This window comes from Mastigoproctus giganteus, chromosome 8 (assembly GCF_048544385.1).
Source record: "Mastigoproctus giganteus isolate SK-2022 chromosome 8, ASM4854438v1, whole genome shotgun sequence".
In the NCBI taxonomy this organism is placed as follows: Eukaryota; Metazoa; Arthropoda; class Arachnida; order Uropygi; family Thelyphonidae; genus Mastigoproctus; species Mastigoproctus giganteus.
The window spans coordinates 694,142-721,603 of NC_143582.1; the positions used below are offsets into that span (position 1 = coordinate 694,142).

The 27,462-nt window shown below is 38.6% G+C and overlaps 1 protein-coding gene across 1 annotated transcript in view; it reads left to right on the forward strand.

Moving 5' to 3' along the window:
- Window positions 1-27,462, forward strand: part of LOC150081187 (serine/threonine-protein kinase 40-like) — a 156,994-nt gene that overhangs the window by 51,873 nt on the left and 77,659 nt on the right. The window contains exon 4 of the mRNA XM_090378949.1: window positions 7,743-7,973. Within this exon, the coding sequence (XP_090235075.1) occupies window positions 7,743-7,973 (231 nt within the window). The remainder of the gene's footprint in view (window positions 1-7,742; window positions 7,974-27,462) is intronic.

Genomic DNA, 27,462 nt, shown 5'->3' on the forward strand with positions numbered 1-27,462 from the left:
GGATAAAGGGGTGGTTGAGGGGGAGAAGACAGAGAGTGGTAATCAATGGACACTGCTCATCGTGGACTAATGTTATTAGTGGAGTCCCTCAGGGCTCAGTGTTGGGTCCATTATTGTTTTCTGTATTTATAAATGATATTGATGATGGTATATCAAGCTTAATGTCCAAGTTTGCAGATGATACAAAGGTTGGCAGGGTTGTCAAGGACACTACTGACACTATGCTGCTGCAACAGGATCTGGAAAGGTTGAGCAGGTGGGCTGAGAGGTGGCAAATGAAGTTTAACATTGACAAATGTAAAGTACTACACATGGGAAACAGCAACCCCAGAGCAACGTATCAACTCTGTGGTACTACACTGACAGTGGAAGAGAATGAAAGGGACTTGGGGGTGATTGTGCAGGCAGATATGAAGTTCTTTGAGCAGTGCAGATGGGCTGCAAGAGTAGCTCATGGAGTATTGTCAATGATATACAGGAATTTTTCCAGCAGGGATAAGGAGGTGATTATTCCATTGTATAAGGCAATGGTCAGGCCACACCTAGAGTACTGTATACAGGTCTGGAGGCCTCATTTCAAGAAGGATGTAGAGCTGCTGGAACAAGTACAGAGAAGGGCAACAAGATTAGTGAATGGAACAAAGGGGTGCTCTTACGAAGAAAGGCTTAAGTTTTGCAAATTACAGTGTCTGGAGACTAGGCACCAGCGAGGTGATCTGATAGAGGTGTATAAAGCCTTGAATGGTTTAAGCATGCTCAATGCTGATGGGATTCTTCCTCTAGCTCAGAAAAATCACCTGAGAGGGCATAAATTCAAATTGAGAAAAGACAGATGTAAGATAGACGTGTGGAAATTTGCCTTTAGCCAGCGGGTGGTTGGTTGGTGGAACAGACTGCCATCCCTTGTGGTGGAGGTTGATAGCCTAAATAAGTTTAAGGCTCAGCTGGACAGGTATTTCGAACGAACAGAGGGGGGAAGTGGAAGTGGTTATTTTTTATTTATTTATTTATTTTTTTTTTTTTTTTGGCTGATGCTGCATAAGCTTGCTTTCTTGCATCAAATGCCTCTTCTAATGCTAATCTACTCCTACTTTCATTTTTGTTTTCCTTATGTCACAGCAAACTGACTCAACAGTGCACTGACCAGCCATGTCAACTGGATGCACTGCCTTTCATTTAATATGCCCTGTCCCTGTACTCCCTGTCCCTGTCCTCCTGTCTGTTCTGTAGACATTATACTCCCCATATTCAAATTCTGTATGCCTTATATCTGAGTGACACGACGTCACCTGATATCCCAACAATGTCCGCATTTGATGATCATCAAATGCATTAAATAAATTCATAAAATTTGTTTTCTTTGCTCCTAGCATTGGTGTATAGGCATGTGTGCAAATACATGCACATGTTCTTAATCTTAGTTATCCTAACGCTTGTGTATTTATTTGTTCAATGATGACTTACAGCAGGCCTCGAAATCCCCAGCACCTTGCAAGTTATTGCAGTGTGAAGGGTTTAATAAGAGATTTGACTTTGTAATAAATCAACATTCATTTATTCAAACTCACTTTCAAAAATAAATTGACTTTTTAATTAAATTGTGTTACCTTTTATCACTCTGTAGCTACCCCCCACCCTATTTGTTTTTTTTTTTTAACTTTATATATATACATATATACTGGTGGTCAAAGAAAGCACATCACCTAGGAATTTCACATTTCTAACCCTTTTTCGCGATGGTATTAATTACTAGCATCACAAATAGAAAATATAAAAAAAAAGATATTTATTAATAGTTAAGGCAAAGCTAAGTAATATTTGACAAGTGCTCTCAAAATATTCCAAAATGAGCATTTGCAACCTTTATTCAACAGTTTGTTAAACATGACAGTTATGGCTGAAATGTTATCAGAAGCCCTCAATTTGTTTCAGTTTATCATTTTAAGGGGAAAACAAAATGAAAAGTTCACCAGTGCAAACTAATATTTAGTTGAACCGCTTCTTGCCCTGGTGACAGCAGTACACCATTGAGGCATTGACAAGATCAATTTCTGAAGATAATCAACTGATAGTTTGTTGTTCCAAACACGAATTATGGCTTCCTGAAGTTCACGAAGGGTCTTTGGTTTCTTTTTGGCAACTACAAATTCCATGCGATGCCAACAGTTCTCTATAGGATTCGGGTCTTGGCTGTTCCTGGCCAGCTAACAGTTGTAATAGACTGTTCTTCCAACCATTTTTTCATCTGTATCAAATGTTAGCACATTACTATCGAACCTCTAATGCAGAAATGAAACTAAAGTAACTACAGAAGTGCCTACCTACACTTTTTGTCCGATGACAAGGAGCAGAGTCGTCCTGAAAGATGCAGTTACTTGGCAGGTTGAAATGGTCTCTAATGGTTGGCAGCAATTTGCCTTCCAATATAGCCAGGTATCCATTGGCATTTACAGAACCTTTTATAAACTGCAGGTGATCTACTCCGTGATACGAAATGTACTTCCATATCATTTGGCTTGTAAGGAATTTCACTGTAGACACCATACAGTCTGGATAGTATTCTTCACCACGTCTGCGGCAAATCGTTTGTCTCCCATCAGAGCCATGCAAGTTGAATTTCTTCTCATCCGAGAAAATAACTGACTTCCACTGCTCGGGGCTCATTTGACATGCTCATTACACCAAATTAATCGGGCCTTTTTCATTTTTTGTGTAAGGAGGGGCTTCTTCTTAGGACGATGGGCTACAAGTCCATTTTTGAAGAGGCATCTTCTGACTGTTACTGCACTTGCTACCACTCCTGTATGTTCTTCCCATTCTCTTTTCAGCTCAGAAGAAGAAGATTTACGGTTTTTAAGGCATAAGCACTTCAAAGCGCGGTCCTGTTTGGCGTAGAGACTTGTTTGCATTCACTTTCTTTTTTCCTATCAGAAGAACCAGTATTCTTGAGTTGGGAAAGAAATCTACTCGCTGTCAACTGATTACAAGACACTCTATAAGTAATCAACCAGTGTGTGGTTGATTGCTGAAACAAACTTCCATCTGTTGTTATAGAAGTTGATAGCTTAAATAGATTCAAGGCAGAACTAGACAAACATTTGGAGCAAGTGGATGGGTGGAATTAGAAGATTTGTTGGGTTTTTTTTTTTTGGCTGATGCTATATAAGCTTGCTTTCTTGCATCATGTGCCTTTGCTAATAATAATAATAATATGACGGGAAGAACATCCCTCCTCATGCAAAGCAACAATAGCACTCTTTGTTTGTGGCGTCAACTGCACGTAACTCGTCATCCTGACACAAGCAAGCAAGGAATGACTGCAACTCTTGGAGAACGTGCTTATATAGCTAATGCAATATTACTTCATCACCTATGCCTGTTGGTCTTATCTGATGCAATCTGTAAGAAATATTGCCGTATACTTACATTACTCAGAACCACAATTACAATTTTAAGGGGTGATGCACTTTCTTTGAACACCAGTGTATAGTTGCACATTTATTGTTCTGTAAGTTTAAATTGATCTATCAAGTTCTTCTGTAAGTTTATGGTCATCATCTTTTAAGCCTGGCTTTAATCCCTTTGAAAATTAAATGTCATTTTCGTAATGGAATATATTTTTTATATTTTAATTAATTATCTCATCATAAGTCTGAAGTTTCAAATTTTGCTCACACACTGAACCTCTGATTAGTTTACATTTGAAGAACATAGCTTTATCTGAAGGTTTTCTACTACTATTGGCTGTGCAATCTAACATGATAACAGCAGATAATTGAAAAGTTTTGATGTAAAGTTTCCAGTACCAGAAACACATTTTCCTCTTAGGTGCAGGTCTTTTACAATATAAATGAATATATAAGTAATCTTCTCTGAAAATTTTTGATGATTACTTTTATGTTGTTACCATCTACGCTAGTTAATTTGGAGATTATAGCACTAGGTGAGGCATATGATGCAAGAAAGCAAGACTTATACAGCATCAGCCAAAACAAAAAAAAAAAACCTTCTCATTTCACCTATTCGATCATTCCAAATGTTTGTCTAGTTCAGCCTTAAATTTAGTTAAGCTGTCAACTTCCATAACAGTCTGTTCCAGCAATCAACTACTTGTTGGGTAAAGGCAAACTGCCGCACATCTATTCTACAACTTTCATTCCTCAATTTGAACCTATGTCCCTCAGGTTCTAAATCTGAGCAAGTTGTAGTATCCCATCAGCATTGAGCCTGCTCAAACCATTCAAGCCCTTATACACCTCAGTCAGATCAACTGGTAGGTGCCTAGTCTCCAGATGCTGCTACTTGCGGAACTTAAGCCAATCTCTTGGTAAGAGTACCTATTTGTTCCTCTCACCAATCTTGTTGCCCTTCTCAGTACTCTTTCAGGCAACTCTACATTCTTTCTACAATGTGACTTCCTAACCTGTACTGAAGGTGTGGCCTTCAGTACAGGTTAGGAACACTTCTCTGAGCAGTGAAGACAGTATGGCAGAGCAGGTCACAGAGTTCTTCATAACTGACTGCACAATTATCCCCAGGTCTTTTTCATTCTCCACCTCCCTTGAGTGTAGTACCACACAGTTAGTACATTTCTCTTGGATTACTGCTACCCGTATGCAGTACTTTGTATTTGTCAGTGTTAAACTTCAGCGGCCACTTCTCAGCCCATCTGCCTAGCTTTTCTAGATCATGTTGCAATAGCATACTGTCTTTACTGTCATTAACAACCTAGCCAACCTTTGTGTCATCTGCAAACTTGGACATTAAGCCTGATATACCTTCATCGATATCATTGATAAATACACAAAACACAATGGGCCCAGCGCTGAACCCTGGGGGACTCCACTAATAATGTTAGTCTACGTAGAGCAGTGTCCATTTATTACCACTCTCTGCAGTCTCCCACTGAACCATCCCTTTATCCATTGCAGCAACTAGTCCTTAATGACATACAGCTACAATTTGTACAGCAGTCTTCTATGTGCAACAGCATCAAAAGTTTTTGTGAAATCCAAGTATATGACATCAAAATTATTTTTTGCATCCAGTTCCTTTGTGACCACATCGTAGTATCCAATAAAATTGGTCAGACGAGACTTCCCCTTAACAAACCCATGCAGTGTCTGAACTACAGTCTCGTCTAGGCGATCCTGCATTACTTCTTTAACCAGTGACTCCATTATTTTCTCCAGAACAGAAATTAAACTAACAGATCTATAATTATTTGCGTCATTCTTTTAACCCCCTTTGTGAATTGGGGATACACTTGGACATTTCCAGTTCATGGGGACTTCCCCTGAATCTAGGGATGCTCTCATAATTATGGGTAAGGATTTGCTTACTTCCCCCGCTGCTTCCTTTAATATAACTGGATAGATTCCATCTTTCCCCGGTGCCTTTTTTATTAAATTAAATTAAATTTTCTGTTTATTCTCCAGCACTACAACCAAGTCAGTAGAGTTTACAATAAATCGTCAATACAAATATTTATCGTATTTAGTAGTCACGGTCTTGAACCCCGGTCCACTCAAGGAACGCGTGCTATGCACCCTCGCTCCTGACCACTCGGCTACGTCATGTTTAACTTCAACAATTTATACTCCACTTTGTTCTCCGTTATTACAGAATTCCTCAGGTGTGAACTTAGATGCAAAATACTCGTTCAGTTTGTTGGCTATCTGAGCAGGATCATCAACAGTCTAACCACCAACATCAAGTGGACCAATCTGATTCATCCCCTTCCTTCTAGAGTTTATATAACTAAAGAATTTATTGCTATTTTTCTTAGCATCCTTTGCCAAAGATTTCTCGTAATCTGCCTTCACTTCCCTAACCTCCTTTGTGACTTGATTACAGACTAGCTTATATCTGCCATAGGCTTCTGTGTCACCTGATAATTTATATGCATCCCATGCATTTTATTCTCTGCCACGAGTCTCGTCAGTTAATCTGATATCCATTTATGTGAATGGATGTCAGATGAACTTGGTATGGAAAGTCTACTAGCTTCCAATATTAATTCCTTGAAGTCTTCCCATTTATAATTTACTGTTTTTAACATCATCAGTTGATCCCACTGTATAGAATTTAAAAACTGTCTGTGACCACTGTAGTCACCTATACAAAAACCCTTTGCTTTACCCTTGATGATAGTTACATCTTTAAGTAAATCCCAGATCAGTACACTGTGATCACTGTCACTTAATAGTTCCTTTAGCTGCAAATTCTTAATACATGAATAATCACTTCCGATAATCAGATCAAGAGTATTACTTTTGATCTGATTACAAGCGTATTAGTGTGTGAGTGACTAAACCACAAGTTCCAGTCAATATGGGGAAAGTTAAAATTCCCCATTACAAGATATTCTGATTTACTGGCATACTATTTCTCTGCACATTTGTTTGTTGTACTCATCAGTCAATATGCCTATAACACACTCCTGCTCTAATTCTCTTGTTTTCTTTTTCCCAGTGTGTGTCACACCAAACTGACACAATATTGCACTGTCCACCCATGTCAACTGGATGCACTTCCTTAGATTTTGTTGTTTCTTAACTAACAGCATAACCCATCTATTTTTCCTATCCTTTCTATACACATTGTACTTCCCAAATTTCAATTCTGCACTACTTATACCTGTGTGACACAATGTCTCCGATATCCCAACAATATCTGCCTTTGATGTCTTGACCAGCACTTCAAATTCATTTAATTTATTTACTATACGTCTAGCATTGGTGTACATGCATGTATACATGCACCTTTTCTTAATCTTAGTTACCCTAACACAGCCCGTGTATTCATTTTTTCCGTGTTGACTTCCACCATTCTCTGAAAATCCCAGCACCTACCGTCCATTTTAATAGAAGCAGTGCAAGAATTACTTTCACTCTTGCCTGCGGCTACTGTTCTTTTAGTCTGTGAATCTCCCCCTCCAAACTAGCAGGTTTCTGACCAACTTAACACTGCCTCGATAGCATCAGCAAATATTCTTGCACCCTTTCTATTTAAGTGTAACCCATCCCTGTAGAAGCAGTCTCTCCTGTTAGCAAGCACAGATCACGCTGAAAAAATTCTACCCTACGAGCCTTGCACAATCTCTACAGTGCAGAATTGATTCACAAGGCTCTCATCATATACTCCCTCCTATCGTGTCTGGGCAGAATTGCAAACACTTAAATTTAACTCTTAACTCCTGATTTTTTTTCAACATTGACCTGTATTTGTTTAGTAAATCTTCAGATATCAACAAATTGCTCATTAATTTTGGGGTTACAACAAAAAAAGTTGCTCACCAGTGGTGTAGAGAACAGTCAGCTGAATTCTCTGTCAAAATAGTGCATATATTTCAATTTTTTTCACTTCTGTGTAAAATAACATGTTCTCATGGTTTCAATGCAGAAACTGTTGATTTTGTTTGAACCTGTTGAAATGTGTTTATCTTATCAAAACTTTGTCATTAAACAAAAGAAAGATGCAGTGTTTATATTTTATGATTCCAAAATTGTTATTGCTTTGCATAGAGAAGCCGTGGTAAGATATACACAACCAATAACTCAAATTTCACCTTTAATTCAAGAAATGTTTTCCCATTATTCTTCTTTTTTCATTTCTCTTTTTGTTAATATGTTAAAAACATATTTTGCTTTTTGTTAAAAACATGGCATATAGCCATGTTTTTAATTTTAATGAATGATGTAAATTTTTTCTGCTTATATCTGGTATTTGTATTATTTTAGGATGAAGCATGGGAAGAAAAAGAACTTCTTTCGGGTGATTTGGTGTACACTGGAAAAGCAAAGAAGCGATTGTGCTTGGTCTTAGACTGTCTTTGTGCTCATGATTTTAATATTAAAACTGCTGATCTTGTTAATCTGCAACACTTTGTCATCAAAGAAAAGAAGCTTCCAGAGAAAGATGCAATGTTTATATTTTATGATGTTGTTAGAATTGTTAGTGCTTTGCATAGGGTAGGTGTGGTTTTTTATTTCAATAATAATGTTTGAACATAATTTAGAGGATGAATAGAAATAGGCATTATTTCTAAAAAGGGAGACAGTCCTCAGTGTTTAAATTAACTGTTTTTGATATTACTAACCCTAACTACTGTAATTATATAGGCAGGGAAACAAAGATCACACACGTTTTTGCCACACGTGCATAAATGACCATCAAACATAGAACAAAGCATATAGTCGACTGTAGATTCCATCTCGAAGTTACATGTGAACTGGTTCCCCTGTAACGTGACTGAATTTGAAAGTGTCTGCAATTCTGCCCAGACACGATAGGAGGGAGTATTGTCAATCAATTCGGCCCTGGAGGTATTGTGCAAGGCTCGATGGGTAGAATTTTCCTTGCCTGGTCTCTGCTTGTTAACAGGAGAGACTATTTATACAGGGATGGCATACACTTAAATAGAAAGGGTGAAGAATATTTGCTGATGCTATCGAGGCAGTGTTAGGCGGGTCAGAAACCTGCTAGCTTGGAGGGGGATGCACGGACTAATAGATTAAGTGTAGCAGCTGGCAGAGGTGAAAGAGATTCTTGCACCGCTTCTATTGAAATGAGCAGCAGCCTGGAAAACAAGGTGCAAATTATTTCAGAGACTGTTGGGAGTCATTGCGATACAAGTAAACACATGGGTTTTGTTAGGGTAGCTAAGAATAGGAACAGGTGCATGGCGTGTACACCAATGCTAGGAATTTGGTAAATAAATTTGATGAATTTCAGGTGTTGGTCAAAACATCAAAGGCAGATATTGTTAGATATCAGAGACGTGTTGTCACACAGATATAAGGAAGGTAGAACTGAATTATGGTGTGTATAGGAAGGATAGACAGGATAGGAAGGGAGGAGGGGTTATACTATTAGTTAATAAACACACAAAATCCAAGGAACAGTAGCCAGTCGACATAGCTGGACAGTGCAGTGTTGAGTCAGTTTGGTGTTTGGGTATCAAAATTGACAGTAGGAGTGTGTTAAAGGCCAAGTGACTGATGAGTATAACAGAAAACTGTACAGGAAAATAGAGTTGACCAATAAATCAGAGAGTCTTATAATGGAGGATTTTAATTTCCCAGATATTGACTGGAATTTGTGGGTTGGTCACTCACACACTGGCAAGACTTTTGTGGATTTATTCGATGATTGTTTTCTACCTCAGCATGTTTGGGAGACAACTAGAGGGAGTAATACTCTTGATCTGATTATCAGTAGTGATTCTTCATGCATCAAGAATCTGCAGATAAAGGAACCACTAGGGGGCAGTGATCACAGTGTGCTCAATCAGGACTTATTCAAAGAGTTAACTACCATCAGGGATAAAAGGAAGGGTTTTTGCTTTCATAAAGGTGACTACAGAGGTCTGAGACAGTATTTAAATTCTATACAGTGGGGCCAACTGATGATTGTTACCAACAGCAAATTCAAAATGGGAAGCATTCAGAGAATTAAGCTTGGAAGCTACTAGGCTTTACATACAAACTAAGAAATTTTGTTCAAGGTTTAGGCCTAAATGGATGTCAGATGAACTAATGAGACGTGGCAGAAAAGAAAAATGCATGAGATACATATAAATTAATGGGTGAACATCGAAGCCTATAATAGATATAAGCTGGTCTGTAATCAGTCCACAAAGGAGGTTAGGCAGGCAAAGGCAGATTATGAGAAATCTTTGGCAAAGGATGCAAAGAAAACAGCAAAGAGTTCTTTACCTATGTAAACTCTAGAAAGAAAGGGATAAATCAGATTGGTCCGCTGGATATTGACGGTTGAACTATTGGTGATCCTGCTCAGGTGGCTAACAAACTAAATGAGTATTTTGCATCTACATTCACACATGATGAGTTATTCAGGGATGGGAATGCCAGAGGTGAATAAAACTCTGGAAGTGAGCTAGATGATTTTGTAATAACTGAGAGGAAAGTGGGGGGGAAATTATGTGAAGATAAACATAAAAAAGGTACCTGGAGTGGATGGAATCTATCCAGTTATATTAAAGGAGGCAGCAAAGGAAGTAAGCAAATCCTAAGCCATAATTATGAGAGCTTTCTTGGACTCAAGAGAGGTACCCATGGACTGGAGATGTGCAAATGAGACCCCAATTCACAAAGGAGGATCAAAGGGTGCCACAAGTAATTATAGACCTATTAGTTTAACTTCTGCTCCAGGGAAATTAATGGAGGCACTGGTTAAAGAAGCACTGCAGTATCATCTAGACAAGACTTCAGTTATAGCTCAGACACAACATAGTTTTCTTAAGGGGAAGTCTTGGCTGACCAATTTGATTGGATACTATATTATGGTCACATAAGAACTGGATGCAGGAAATAACTTTGATATCATATATTTGGATCTTAGAAAGGCTTTTGATACTGTTTCACATAGAAGACTGCTGCACAAATTGGCGCAGTGTGGCATTAGAGGCAAATTGATGCTATGGATAAAGGGATGATTGTGGGAGGAGACAGAGTGGTAATCAATGGACACTGCTCTTCGTTGACTAATGTTATTAGTGGAGTCCCTCAGGGTTGGGTCCATTGTTGTTTTCTGTATTTATAAATTAGCATTAGCATTAGTAGAGGCATTTGATGCAAGAAAGCAAGCTTATGCAGCAACAGCCAAAAATAAATAAAATAAATAAAAAAGAACCACTTCCACTTCACTCCTCTGTTCGTTCGAAATACCTGTTCAGCTGAGCCTTAAACTTATTTAGGCTATCAACTTCCACGACAAGGGATGGAAGTCTGTTCCACCAACCAACCACCTGCTGGCTAAAGGCAAATTTCCGAACGTCTATCCTACATCTGTCTTTCCTCAATTTGAATTTATGCCCTCTCAGGTGATTATTCTGAGCAAGAGGAAGAATCCCATCAGCATTGAGCATGCTCAAACCATTCAAAGCCTTATACACCTCTATCAGATCACCTCGCTGGTGCCTAGTCTCCAGACACTGTAATTTGCAAAACTTAAGCCTTTCTTCGTAAGAGCACCCCTTTGTTCCATTCACTAATCTTGTTGCCCTTCTTTGTACTTCTTCCAGCAGCTCTAAATCCTTCTTGAAATGAGGCCTCGAGTCCTGTATACAGTACTCTAGGTGTGGCCTTACCATTGCCTTATACAAGGGAATAATCACCTCCTTATCCCTGCTAGCCGAGTGTACAGGAGCGGGAGTGCAGTAGCACACGCTCTTTGAGTAAACCGGGGTTCAAGCCCCTGACTGCTGAATACGGTCGATCTTCCAACCCGCACTGGACCAGCGTGGCAGATTATGGTCCATTTCCCTCAACATGAATTGTTGAGGAGGCTTCCATCCTGCAGTGGGTTGATAAAGGCTGCACTTTACTTTTTTTTTAATTTTTATCCCTGCTAGAAAAATTCCTATATATCATTGACAATACACCATGAGCTACTCTTGCAGCCCGTCTGCACTGCTCAGAGAACTTCATATCTGCCTGCACAACCACCCCCAGGTCCCTTTCATTCTCTACCACTGTCAGTGTAGTACCACAGAGTTGATACGCTGCTCTGGGGTTGCTGTTTCCCATATGTAGTACTTTACATTTGTCAATGTTAAACTTCATTTGCCACCTCTCAGCCCATCTGCTCAACCTTTCCAGATCCTGTTGCAGCAGCATAGTGTCAGTAGTGTCCTTGACAACCCCGCCAACCTTTGTATCATCTGCAGACTTGGACATTAGGCTTGATATACCATCATCAATATCATTTATAAATACAGAAAACAATAATGGACCCAATACTGAACCCTGAGGGACTCCACTAATAACATTAGTCCACGATGAGCAGTGTCCATTGATTACCACTCTCTGTCTTCTCCCCCTCAACCACCCCTTTATCCATAGCAGCAATTTGGCTCCAATGCCACACTGCTCCAATTTGTGCAGCAGTATTCCATGTGCAACAGTATCAAAAGCCTTTCTAAGATCCAAGTATATAATATCAAAGTTATTCCCTGCATCCAGTTCTTTTGTGACTGCATCATAGTATCCAATCAAATTGGTCAGGCAAGACTTCCCCTTAACAAAACCATGCTGTGTCCGAGCTATAACTGAAGTCTTGTCTAGATGATCCTGCAGTGCTTCTTTAACCAGTGCCTCCATTAATTTTCCGGGAACAGAAGTTAAACTCACAGGTCTATAATTACTTGTGTCAGCCTTTGATCCTCCTTTGTGAATTGGCGTCACATTTGCACATCTCCAGTCCATGGGTATCTCCCCTGAGTCCAAGGAAGCTCTCAAATGATATTGATGATGGTATATCAAACTTAATGTCCAAGTTTGCAGACGATGCAAAGGTTGGCAGGGTTGTTAACGACACTAATGACAGTACGCTGCTGCAACAGGATCTAGAAAAGTTGAGCAGATATACTCAGAGGTGACAAATAAAATTTAACATTGACAAATGTGTAAAGTACTACATATTGGAAGCAGTTACCCCAGAGTAACGTATCAACTCTGTGGTACTGCACTGACAGTGGTAGAGAATGAAAACGACCTAGGGGTAATTGTGCAGGCAGATATGAAGTTTTCTGAGCAGTGCAGTCGGTCTGCAAGAGTAGCTCATGGTGTCTTGTCAATGATATACAGCAGGGGTGGCCAACTTAATCTTTCGTGATCTACCATCTCAAAAATTTCAAAGTTCACTCCTTTTTTACATTTGGGTAGTTTTCTCGGCAAATATATTTCCAAAATTCTTCTTCTGATATGGCTTTTAGGAAGATATCGTTTCTCAATGTAATAATTTCATTTTGAAGTAATATTTTCTCCATGGGAAAAATCGCACCGATTTTTTTCTGCAATTTGTTTCGTATCTAAGTGGACATTAAATGGATAAGAAATATAATGAACAATGTGTTCAATTGTTTTAAAATCACTGATTCTCGTTTCAAAATTGTCCACAACATTCTCAATTACAGAAACATATTTCTCACTATTAAATTCAAAAACAGGATATTTTTGCAAGTGGTCGAATTTTTTTTCTTTGAGATCCTTTACCATTGCCAAAAATTGATATTTATATTCAAAAATACTACTAATCATGTCACCCACATTTTTATTTTTTACTTGTAAGTCCAAATTCAGATCACTTAATTTACTGGGAAAATCTGCCAAAAAAGCCAGATCACACAACCACTCAACCACTCTGTATCTTGTAGCTGCTGATAATCATCTCCCCTTTGATCAACAAATTTTTTAATTTCACTCATCAAATTTCGAAATCTCTGTAGAAACTTACTCCGACTCAGCCACTTCACATCTGTGTGTAATATCAGATCTGGTTCTTTTTCATCGAGTTGCATTTTGAAAAGTCTCCTTTTAAGAGATTGTCCTCTGATGGAATTCACAATTTCGAAAGCGATGTCCATAACACTTTTAGTATTTAATCTTTTGCTGGCTAACACTTGTTGGGGGATGATACAGTGGTAACTCAAAAAATCTGGGAATTCATCATCCTTTGGGCACAATGCGATGAATCCGTTAAGATGCCCAATCATTGCTTTAGCTCCATCTGTTGTTACTGATACGAGCTTAAATAATGGTAATTTAATTTAATTTTTTCAATAAAATGTTTGAATGAGTTAAAGATATGAAGACCTCTCTAGTTCTTTCTTTTAATTAACAAAACCATACCCAGCAGTTCTTCTCTAGTGGCAGAATCATCGACAAACATACCAACAAAAATGAGCAATTGAGCTGTATCACTGACGTCTGTAGATTCATCCAGTTATAAAGAAAAGGACACACAATTAGTAATATGAGCACACAATTGTTCACATTTTTGCTTATTTTTTCGATGCGTCGCATCATTATCACAGTATTTCAAGATAATTGCAGATCTTGAAGGGCCTTTTAATTTCATTTTTGTTCTTAATTTTCAAAAAGAGAATCTGTTATTTCTAAAAATGTCTTTGATGAATTGACAATCAGAAAATGATTTGCTTTTTTTTTTTTTTACAAGAAGATAGCTCACTTTAAATGATGCTACAGTTACTGCTTTAGATTGTAAATTAGGTGTCATAAAGAAATTTTGTTGTGCGAATAATCTAAATTTAAGTTCTTCTAATTTATTTTTTCTAAGGTCACTATTCAGCGGAAAATCCAATTGGTATTTACCATGGAGTGCATTGAAGTGGCTTTTTAAATTTCATTTTTTGGGTGTAGCCACGGAAGCATTGCAAATCAAACAGCAACATATTTCTTTCACCATTACGAAAAATTATTCTAGTTCCCACTCTTGATGAAAATGATACGTTTTACTCTTTTTCATAGTACAGTCAGTCCTTGTATAACACATGTTTACACTACACGAATTCGATCATACACGATTTATAAATAGGGGAACGATATCTTATATAACACGAACCGAATTCAATTATGCATGATTCGCCTTTGTGTTTACAAGAAATGGCAGTCGAATGCGGAATCACCCCAACCGAATGCAACACGATAGGAATGAAGAGAAGATTCTGAAAATGTATTTATGTTTTTTATATCAGTGAAGGGGAAACACATTTCACCATAATAATGTAAAAACCAAGACAATTCCAGCTATCGGTATAATCGCAAATGCAATTAGATCGAGTTTACTACCAGTTTATAACAGATTCCACTAGCAGAAACGCAACTGGAAATTGTTTTTATTGTTTTATAGTAGTAACCCCTAGAAATGTGCTTTTGTAAAATGTGAGGTGTTATAGTGTATCTCTGCCTTTACGGTGTTGTTTATTCAGTTGCTACAGCTTTGTTTATGTGTATCAAGCGTGCCTCCTCGTTTTGTAATTGTGCTTTATTCCCTAAATGAGTAAAATATTTAAAAGGTGTGAAAAGGAAGGTCCTGGTGAAGACACTGCAGATTCAGAGAGAAAAAGAAAAGCAATCGATAAACAGAGGTGGACTGGGTCAAAAATTCTTACCCGGGAAAATTTGTGGTGGCCTCATACTACGGTTTTTGGCCAAAATCACACCGGCCTCCGGCCCACCGGGGTTTCCCCGGTAAGGCTTATGTCCAGTCCGCCTCTGTCGAAAGAGAAAAAATATGAAATTGTGAAACGCTTTGAGCAAAATGAAAGACCATGTGATATTGCACGTGATACAGACCTAAATGAGGCAACGTCGAGAATTACAAAGAATGCGGAGAAAATAAAAACAACTTTCATAGCAGGAACAACTCAAAGTGTAATTAAAATCCATTAGATTAATACACAAAAAATTGGAAGAGATGGAACGGCTGTTATCTGTTTGGATAGAAAATCAAACAAAAAACAAGTTTGCTTACGATAGAAGCAAAAGCATTAGCAATATTTTATTACGTAATAGTCGTAATAAAATACTTACGTATTTTATTACGATTATTTATTGTGTTTAGTAATGTTTTGGTTACAAATGTGTGTTCAATCTTGGGTGGTCGGCACCTAACCCTATTTTTCCCATAGGGCCTGTTGTTTATATTGCACGATTTTGCATTGCACGAGGGTTTCTAGGAACACAACTATCATGCTATACGAGGACTGACTGTATTAATTTTAAAAATCAAAAGGTATTAAATTAACATATAAGTACTGTCCAGTTATTAAATCAGCAAAAGCAATGCTTACTGATTAAAACACTTTAAGTTGTGCGAACCGGAAAAATATTCTATCTGAACAGCTAACGTAGGATAATTGATGAAGAGGATTTCCGAATGAGGAAGTTGTTTCCAAAATAACCGGACAAACACACCACCGTTTATTGCTCTGTTTAGTTATATCCTTATAAGAATCAGTTTTGAATGCCTTTGTGATATTTCTCTAAAGCTATTTCTGGAGGTCACGACCATAAAACTATAAAAACAATTTCCACTTTTCTGTTAGTGGAATCTAATTATAAACGGGTAGTAAACTCAATCTTATTGCATTTGCAGTAATATCTACAGCTGGAATTCTGTGGTATTTTACGTTATAATGGTGAAATGTGTTTCTCTTTCAATGAAATCTTCAATCATGCAAAAAATAAATAAATTTTCAAAATCTGCTCTTCATTCCTATTTTTGAAGCTTCGTTAAAAAAAACAAACAAAAAAACACGCAGGTGGCGAAACCCTCTGCGCAATATAAAATTTTGGTAGTATACCTGACCGCGCAAATTGAGGGATGATTATATATTTAAATTTCTTCGTGATCGACCAAAATTAAAGCTGCAGTCGACTCGTTGGCCATCCCTGATATACAGGAATTTTTCTAGCAGGGATAAGGAGGTGATTATCCCCTTGTATAAGGCAATAGTCAGGCCACTCCTTGAGTACTGTATACAAGTATGGAGTCCTCATTTTAAGAAAGATGTAGAGCTGTTGGAACGAGTACAGAGAAGGGCAACAAGATTAGTGAATGGAACGAAGGGTTGCCCTTACGAAGAAAGGCTTAAGTTTTGCAGATTACAGTGTTTGTAGACTAGGCACCTGCAAGGTGATCTGATTGAGGTGTATAAAACCTCGAATGGTTTGAGCATGCTCAATGCTGATGGGATTCTTCCTCTTGCTCAGAATAATTACCTGAGAGGGCATGAATTCAAATTGTAGAAAGACAGTTGTAGGATAAATGTGCGGAAGTTTTCCTTTAGCAAGCGGGTAGTTGATTGTTGGAACAGACTTCCATCTTTTGTTGTGGAAGTTGATAGCCTAAATAAATTTAAGGCTGAGCTGGACAGGTATTTGGAATAAAGGGAGGGGTGAAATGGGAGCGGGGTTTTTTTTTTTTTTTTTTTTGCTGATGCTGCATAAGCTTGCTTTCTTGCATTGCATGCCTCTACTGTTGTTGTTGTCGTTTGGTTTTTAGTAGCATTAGCAACTAAGGCCATATTGCTTTGGCAATATGCAGTGGTCATTCCCTGACCTTTCTGCATCCTCCTTATTTGGTGGTCACGGGCTCGAACCCCGATCTAATCAAGAAGCATGTGCTATGCACTGCTGCTCCTGCCCACCTGGCTACGGAGGTGCCTTATGCCTCTGCTAATGCTAATGCTAATTTCTAACAGGTCTCTGTAGTCATTTCTTTGTTTCACTTAGTTTAAAATAGAATCGTGTGGAAACAATGGCTTCAGCTGTCAACTAAATGAACCACATCATGTTAACCAGTTGCCTGTCAAGTGAGATACTTAGATTAATTCTGATGGGAGGTGGGGTACTTTTCTGATGTCATTTATTTATCTGTAAAATCCTACCTTAAAATTACCGGGACTTTCTGAATCTACAAGATTAAGTGATAGGCATGCCAAGAGTTAATAACCCTTTGGCTGAAATCAATTTTTCTTCTAAAAAATACAGCTAATATTACTTAATTTACATGTCCTCTCACAGGACATGTAAATTAAGGTAACTGTTACAAATTCAAGATTTTGCAACTAAAAATACTGAAGCCTGTCTCCTCCCCATAGGAATACTTATTGTTTTGCTCTGTCCGTTTATTTTATTTATTTGCGGTGGACTTCCTTGATGTCATGCACTATTTCAAGCAGAAAGGAAGAGTTGTTTCATTTTATTATCAGAAGTGGAGGAAAAACAACCATGCAACCTGTGATTTTTAGACTGTATTAGTAATAAATAGATTTTAAATGCTTGAAATTGAAAGTCAGCTTGAACATTCGTCATCTTAGACAGATTCTGACCCTTTCTTGAAATATTTCATCTACTGGTACACAGTGTATATCATGATTACATTTTTTGTGAAACAAAGAACTAACGGGCTTAAAAATTTCAAATCATGTGCTCTTCAGCAGTTAGAAATCTAAAGAAGATAACTGCCAGTTGTCTAACCAAAATGGAAGACTTTTCACATGTTCTGTACACTTCATTAGCATTAGTAGAGACATATGATGCAAGAAAGCAAGCTTATGCAGCATCAGCCAGAAAAAAAAAAAAAAAAAAACGCTTTGTCTAGTCCAAAGTTTGTGTAGTTCTGCCTTCTATTTATTTAGGCTGTCCACTTCTACAACGACAGATGGAAGTTTGTTCCGGGAATCAACCACCTGCTGGGTAATGGCAAATTGCCGCACAACTCTGCTACACTCTACAATTTGAATTTGTTTCCTCAGGCGATTAATTTACGCAAGATGAAGAATTCCATCAGCATTGAGCTTGCTCAAACCATTCCATGCCTTATCCACATCATTCAGATCACCTCGCAAGTACCTAATCTACAGACACCGTAACTTGCAAAACTTAAGCCTTTCTTCATAAGAGCAACCTCTCATTCTCTTCACTATTCTTGTTGCCCTTCTCTGTACTTGTTCCAGTACAGAGAAGGGCAACAAGATGTAGAGCTACTTGTTCCAGTAGCTCTGCATCCTTCCTAAAATAAGGCATCCAGACCTGTACACAGTACTCTAGATGTGACCTGACCATTGCCTTGTATAATGGGATAATCACCTCCCTGTTCCTGCTAGCAAAATTCCTATATATCATTGACAACAATCCACGACCTGCCCTGGCAGTCCGTCTGCACTGTTCAGTGAACATCATGTTTGACGTTCACAATTACCTCCACGACTTTTTAACTTTCTACTTTCCTGCATGTAGTACCATACAGTTGGTATGTTTATATTCAGTTATTGCTACCCATATGCAGTACTTCGCATTTGTCAATGTTAAACTTCAGTTGTCACTTCTTGGCCGATTTTTCCAACTTATCTAGATCCAGTTGGAGTAGCATACTGTCTTTAACAACCCTGCCAACCTTTCTATCATCTGCAAACTGGGACATTAAACCCAATATACCTTCATCAATATCATTGATAAATATACACAGCAACAATGGCCCCAACACCGAACCTGGGGAACTCCACTAATGACATTTGTCCACAAAGAGCAGTGTCCATTGATTACCACTCTCTGTCATCTCCCACTCAACCATCCCTTTATTCATTGTAGCAACTTACCCTTAATGCCATACCTCTCCAATTTGTATAGCAGTCTTCCATGTGCAACAGTATCAAATGCTTTCCTGAAATCCTAGTATATGATATCAAAATTATTTTTGACATTCAGTTCTTTTGTGACCACATCATAGTATCCAATCAAATTGGTTAGACAAGACCTCCCTTTAACAAACCCATGTTGTGCCTCAACTATTACTGCAGTCTTGTCTAGATGATCCTGCAATGCTTCTTTAACCAGTGGTTCCATTATTTTCCTTACAACACAAGTTAGACTAACAGTTACTTGTAGTTACTTGTAACCTTTTGATTCATTCTTTTTTGAATTGGTGGTACATTTGCACACCTCCAGTGCATGGGGACCTCACCTGAGTCCAAAGAAGCTGTCGTAATTATGGCTAAGGGTTTGCTTACTTCCTTTGCTGCCTCCTTTAATATAACGGGATAGATCCCGTCCACCCCACGTGCCTTCCTTATGTTTAACTTCAACAATTTCTCCTCCACTTTGCTCTCAGTTATTACCAAATCACATAGCTCCCAATTAGCGTATGATAAACTTCTGGCGCTCTCCTCATTGAATATCTCCTCCTGTGAATGTAGATGCAAAATACACATTCAGTTTATCAGCTACCTGAGCATGATCATCAGTAGTCAACCCATTTATGTTATGTGGTCCAATCTGATTTATCCCTTTCCTTCTAGAGTTTACATAAGAAAAGAACTCTTTGCTGTTTTTCTTTGCATCCTTTGCCAAAGATTTCTCTTAATCTGCCATTGCCTGCCTAACCTTCTTTGTGACTTGATTATAGACTAGTTTATACCTGCCATAGACTTCTGTGTCACCTGATACTGTATATATATCCCATACATTTTTCTTCTCTGCCACGAGCCTCATTAATTCATCTGACATCTATTTAGGCTTAAACCTTGAACAGTATTTCTTAGTTGCAATGAAAAGCCTAGTAGCCTCCAAAATGAAGTAAGTGAAGGCTTCCCATTTAGAATTCAATGTTGGTAACATAGTTGATCCCACTGTACAGAATTTAAAAACTGTCCGAGACCTCTGTAGTCACCTTTATGAAAGTAAAAGCCCTTCCCTTTAGCCTTGATGGTAGTTACATCTTTAAGTAATTCCCACATCAGTACATTGTAATCACTGTCACCCAGTGGTTCCTTTATCTGCAAATTCTTAATCCATGAATAATCACTGCTGATAATCAGATCAAGAGTATTACTCCCTCTGTTGCCTCTCGAACATGTTGCTGTAGAAAATAGTCATCCAATAAATCCACAAAAGTCTTGCTAGTGTGCGAGTGACCAACCGATCAGTTCCAGTCAATATCTGGAATGTTACAATCCCCATTATAAGACATTATGATTTACTGGCCCACTCTATTTCTCAGCACAATTCCTCATTATACTCTTCAGATTCATTAGGCCTATTACACACACCTACTCTCATTTTTCATTTCCCAGTGCTTATTTCACACCAAACAGACTCAACACTGCATTGTCCACCAAAATCAATTGGATGCACTTCCTTAGATTTTGTGTTTCTTAACTAACAGCATACGAACCTACGGGGACATAAGTTCAAATTAAGAAAGGATAGATGTAGAATAGATGTGCGGAAATTTGCCTTTAGCCAGCGGGTGGTTAATTGCTGGAACAAACTTCCATCTGTCGTTGTGGAAGTTGATAGGTTAAATAAATTTAAGGAGGAACTGGACAGGCATTTGGAGGGTATGGTGTGATTTTTTTTTTTTTTTTTTTTTTGGCTGATGCTGCATAAGCTCCTACACTTGCTTTCTTGCATCAAGTGCCACCACTACTACTACTACTACTACTACTACCCCTCCTCCCTTCCTGTCCTGTCTATCCCTCCTGTACACATTGTATTCCTCAAATTCGAATTCTCCACTGCTTATATCTTTGTGACATGTCTCTGATATCCCAACAATATCTGCCTTAGATGTTTTGACTAGCACTTCAAGCTCATCATATTTATTATTGTTTGTCTATTGTTATTTGTTTTTTTTTTTTTTTTTTTGTTTTTTAGGAGCATTAGCAACTAAGGCCATATTGCTCCAGGGATGTGCGGTGGTCATTCCCTGACCTTTCCGCATCCTCCGTATTTGGTGGGCATGGGTTCGAACCCCGAGTCTAATCAAGAAGCGTGTGCTACGCACTGCTGCTCCTGCCCAACTGGGTACGGAGGCACCTCATATTTATTAACTATGCTTCTAGCATTGGTATACATGCAAGTATACATGCACCTGTACCTACTCTTGGTTATCCTAACACAGTCCATGTATTTACTTGTTCCACTATGACTCCCAACAATCCTAGAAATCTCCATTACTTTGCTTCCCAGGCTGCTGCTCATTCTAATAGAAGCAGTGCAACATTCACTTTTGCCTCTACCTGTGGCCACTGTTAACCTTTAATCTGTGTATCCCTCCAAGCTAGCAGTTTACGACCCACCTAACACTGCCTCAGTAGCAGATCTCTATGAGGTGTGACAATTGACGCAACTGGTACTAAAGACACAGAGTAAGACAACTTCAGATTTACTCAACAACTACAGGTCATTGTTGGAAAAAAGTTGCGAGTTAGGGTTGAATGTGTCTGCAATTCTGCCCAGACACGACATGAGGGAGTATATGATGACAGCCTTGTCAATCAATTCGTCCATGGAGAGATTGTGCAAGGCTCGTGGAGTAAAATTTATTTCAGCGTGGACTGTGCTTTTTTTTTTACAGCAGAGACTGCTTCTAAAGGGATGCGGTACACTTAAATAGAAAGGGTGCAAGAATATTTTTTGATGCTATTGAGGCAGGGTTAGGTGGGTCAGAAAACTGCTAGTGTGGGATGGATACACAGACTAAAAGATTAACAGTGGCTGCAGGCAGAGGTGAAAGTGATTCTTGCACTGCTTCTCTTGGAAATGAGCAGAAACACATAAAATATATGGAAGTGCATCCAATTGACATTGGTGGACAATGCAATGTTGAGTCAGTGTGGTGTGAAAAGGAAAATGAGAGTAGGTGTGTGTTATAGGCCAAATGAATCTGATGAGGAAAATGAGCAGTTGTGCAAAGAAATAGTGGGCAGTAAATAAATCCATAAAATTATAATGAGGGATTTTAACTTTCCACATATTAATTGGAACTTGTGAGTTGGTCACTCGCACACTAGCAAGACTTTTGTGGATTTATTGGATGCTGTTTTCTACAGCAGCATGTTCGAGAGGCAACCAGAGGGCGTAAAACTGTTGATCTGATAATCAGCGGTGATTATTCATGCATTAAGAATTTGCAGATAAAGGAATCACTGAGAATTTGCAGATAAAGGAATCACTGGGAATTTGCAGATAAAGGAAACACACTCCCATTTCACCCCTCTGTTTGTTCTAAGTACCTGTCCAGCTCAGCCTTAAATTTATTTAGGCTATCAACTTCCACAACAAAGGATGGAAGCCTGTTCCACCAACCAACCACCTGCTGGCTAAAGGCAAACTTCCGCACGTCTATCCTACATCTGTCTTTCCTCAATTCGAATTTATGCACTCTCAAATGATTATTCGGGCAAGAGGAACAATTCCATCAGCATTGAGCATTCCCAAACCATTCAAGGCTTTATACACCTCAATCAGATCACCTCGCAGGTGCCTAGTCTCCAGACTGTAATTTGCAAAATTTAAGCCCTTCTTCATAAGAACAACCCTTTGTTCCATTCACTAATCTTGTTGCCATTCTCTGTACTCATTCCAACAGCTTTACATCCTTCTTAAAATGAGGCGTCCAGACCTGTATACAGTACTCAAGGTGTGGCCTGACCATTGCTTTATATAAGGGGATAATCACCACCTTATCCCTGCTAAAAAAATTCCTGTATATCATTGACAAGACACTATGAGCTACTCTTGCAGACTGTCTGCACTGCTCAGAAAATTTCATATCTACCTGCACAATTACTCCCCGGTCCTTTTCGTTCTCTACCACTGTCAGTGTAGTACCACTGAATTGATATGTCACACTGGGGTTACAACAGTGAACAACACTAGAACAATGCTAAATCCACAGACAACTGTAATGATGGTGTACTCTCTCAAAAAATCACCTACACTCATACATCCAGAACTAAATGGGACACATATCTCAATTATCATTAGCAGAGGTATACGATACAAGAAAGCAAGCTTGCACCAATCAACCACCCACTGGCTAAAGGCAAATTTCCGCACATCTATTCTACAACTGTCTTTCCTCAATTTGAATCTATGCCCCCCCCAGGTTCTTAATCTCAGCAAGAGGAAGAATCTCATCATCAGCATTCAGTTTGCTCAACCCATTCAAGGCCTTATACACCTCAATCAGATCAACCAGGCTAGCTGGGTGGGTAAAGTGCCTGCCTGGCAACCTTTGGGTTGCCAGGCAGGCACTTTAATTCAAACCCAAAGGTCGCGGGTTCGAATCCTGCCTTGGGCTTGGATCAAAGTACAAAATGTAAAAACTTTGGGAGGTGCATTATGGCCACAGAAGCCGATGTGGCAACAACTAACTAACAAACAAACAAAAAAAAAAAAAAAAAAACCATAGTGCACTACGAATAGCAACAAGAGCCTTCTGCACATCACCTACATACAGTCTTTATACAGAAGCTAATGAACTATCATTGTTACTCAGGAGATGAGAGTTGGCTCCACTGTCTGCATACAAGATAAGATCCACAAGAGACCATCTGACTTGGATATCCCTATTCTCACCAAAATAGGAAAATATATATATATAGGAACTGCAAAAGTGCAAACAAGCACCTAGGAATCAGACCAGAAGAGCTACTGACAACATATCATCTTAACATAGATAATGTTGCAAATCTAGAATTGCACATAACACTCCACAATTTATGTGAACTCTCCACACAAATCTGGAATAAAAATACTTCGTCAGACATCAACTTTCAGCAATCTGCATGGCGTACATAGAACTAAATATCCCAGCCACATGCCAATATGTACAGAAGGATCAAAATCAGAGAACCATGTAGGAGCATCAGCAGTTTTTCCAGACATTACCCTGGCATGCCAACTTCCAAAAAACACTGCAGAATTAGTAGCAGTTCAGATAGTCCTGGAGCACTTCAGAACCACAAATCATTTGAGAACAGTAATATACTCTGATTCATTAAGTGCAATACAAGCCAAACAATATAACCCATCCAGTTCTCGGGAAAATTAACAGACTTAACAAAAGAAAAACAAGAAATACTTTTCTGCTGATTACCAGGACACAGAGATAAAACGAAACGAAGAAGCTGACAGAATTGCGAAATCAACAACCAACCTCCAGAAATATTCTTTCCCAGTTCCATATAAGGACTACAAACCAATCATCCAAAACCATTCTCTAGCACAATGGCAAGAACTCTGGCAAAAACAAACTTCAAATAAATTATATGAAATAAAACAAAAAGTTGAACATTGGGAAACGAGCACAAGGAAATCGAGGAGAGAGGAAGTCATTCTGACCAGACTACGAATTGGACATACACACTTCACACATGGCTATTTACTGCGTGCTGAAGAACTTTCAAGTTGCCAAACATGAAGTGCTACCCCAAACAATTGAACATATACTTATAGAATGCCCAATCTATGAAAATAATCGACAAAAGATTTTCTCATCATTATATAAAGGAAATCAAAACATCAAACTCAAAGATATTCTAGGCGAAATGGAACATGTATCAGACATTTCAGATTCATGCAGACAATCAATGTCTACCACATACTATAAATAAAGATTTAGTGTATATAATCACATAAAATATTCAACTCCCATGTATTCGATCGATCAAGATATAGAGAATAAATATGCATACAAAGAACATAATATAACAAACAAATTAAATGGTGCACTGTGATGTCCATTGTCAAAGTGCCAATAAACACCAAAACAACCAACCAACCAATCTATATCACTTCCACAGAATGCGCAATTATACAGCTGAGTTATGCACATCCATCTTGCCCCGAAAATATTCTCCATCTGTCCATCAAAAAGTGTAATATATACAGACTCACTTTTACTATACAGAGTGCACTTTTACCCTTACAAAATTCCTTCCCACCAATTCATACTTTAATAAAAACCAAGTTGGTGCATATCCAGGAACACATGCAAGTAGTCATCTTTTGCTGGATTCCAGGCCACACTTTCATTCCCTGATATCAGGAATGAAATATAAGAAATCTATATAAGAAACAATGGATACTTCTGTGGCAAGCTCAAATGCATAACAAGCTCCTTCAAATAAAATCTGAACCACAGTTATGGGCTTTCAGTTGCTGTGTAAATAGAAAGGAATAAGCCATCCTAACCAGAGCACGAATTGGTCACAGTCAGCTCATACTTCTTTTTCTTCTCACAGGAAATGATCCTCCGCAGTGTATGCACTGCAGCCCTCTGCTCATAGTGAAGCATATTCTTGTTGAATGTTCATTATATACTCATGCCCGAGAGTCATTCGGTTTTCTGCAAAATGAAGAACCTTTGACACTTCGCCATGTCTTAGGCAGTGATACAAACCTGTTGGAAATTTTTTGTTTTCTAAAACAGATACAACTATATGATCATATTTGACTGTTCTTATAGTCACTATGTATGTCCCGCATCCTGTTAATATGCACAATATGGCCTGTAAACCATGTGGCAGAAATAACAAAACAATACCAATACCTGATATTCCTTGACCAATATCATTAATAAATATTGAAAACAACAATGGACTCCAACACTGAACCATAGGGCACTTCACTAATAACATTAATTCACTCTGTGTCTTTTCCCATTCAGTCATCTATTTGTCGATAGTAGTAACTTGTTCCTAGCATTAGTAGAGGCATATGATGCAAGAATGTTGAATGTTTGTTGGCAAGAATGAAGAAAGCAAGCTTATATAGCATCAGCGAAAAAAAAAAAAAAAAAAACTTCCCATTTCACCCATCCATTCACTCCAAAAGCTTGTCTAGTTCAGCCTTGAATTTATTTAATCTGTGAATTTGAACAATGACAGATAGAAGTTTGTTCCCGCAAACAACCACCCCTGGCTAAAGGTGAATTTATGCCTTCTTGGGTGTAGAATCTGAGCAATAGAAAGAATCCCATCAGCATTGAGCTTGCTCAAGCCCATTCAAGGCCTTATACACCTCAATCAGATCACCTCGTATGTGCCTAGTCTCCAGATGTTGCAATTTTTTCAGAACTTAAGCCTATTTTTGCAACAGCAACCCTTTGTTCCACTCGCTAATCTCATTGCCCCTCTCTACTCGTTCAACGGGTGGTCGTGGTTACTTAATATGGGGTATGTTTTGTTGGCAAGAACTGGGCTCCCTGGTGCGTATGGACCAATGTTTCACTGGTGTGTCTTACCAGCAGCTCTTAGGGGACTATATGCACCCTACCATTTCTAGTTTTTCCCGGATAGAAAACAGGATCCTCCAAGATGATAATGCATCATGTCACTGGACCCCTCACTGTGCATGAGTGGTTTGAGGAACACAGTGAAGATATCACCTATTTTAATTGGCTTCCATATTCGTTTGACCTTGGTCCAATTGAACACCTGTGGGGTGTTTGGGAACGGGGAGTGAGGTGTATGGATATAGTCATCTGTTCCGACGCTGTGGAAAGCTTTGCAGGCAGCAACAAGCTCTGCAGTTCTCTTCAAACATTTGGTGGTCAGTGCCTAGGTGAATAGCGGCTATTATCCATGTTGGGCCTCTGTTAATGAATTATGCCAAATGGAGCCGTTAATGGTGCTCCAAAATGATATTAAATATTAAATTTTGTAGGTGGCCATTATTCAGTGAAGTATGTGTGTGGAAAAATAGAAGTGTAGAGGGAAACTATACTATCCCTCTTTACTGCCTTTTATCTCCTTCACAAAGTTTTAGCTATACTTTTTTGACACTATTTAACTTCTTTTTTCTCTTCGGGGCTGTATTGAACATGAATTTAACTTCCTTTATTGTTTTTTTTTTTTTTTTTTTTTTTTTTACTACCTGAGGTCTCTCCTGTCATCACTATAAATTTTAGACATCCCTACCCACATGTTCTTTCTTTTCATGTCTCATTACATACTACAATATGTACTATGTAACTTAGTACAGTCAATTCCGGTTATTTGGGACACGTCGGGACTAGTGCATTTTGGCCCGATTAAGCGGCTGCCCCAATTATCCGAAGTTTCATGTAAATAGTTGTTTGTTTGTTTGTTGTTTGGTTTTTAGGAGCATTAGCAACTAAGGCCATATTGCTCCGGGAATATGCGGTGGTCATTCCCTTACCTTTCTGCATCCTCCGTATTTGGTGGTGACGCGCTCGAACCCCGGTCTAATCAAGAAGCGTGTGCTATGCACTGTTGCTCCTTCCCACCTGGCTACGGAGGCGCCCGTAAATAGTTAAAAATACAATGGACCCCCACTTTACAATTGGATCACTGTACAATCAAATCACGTTATGATGGAC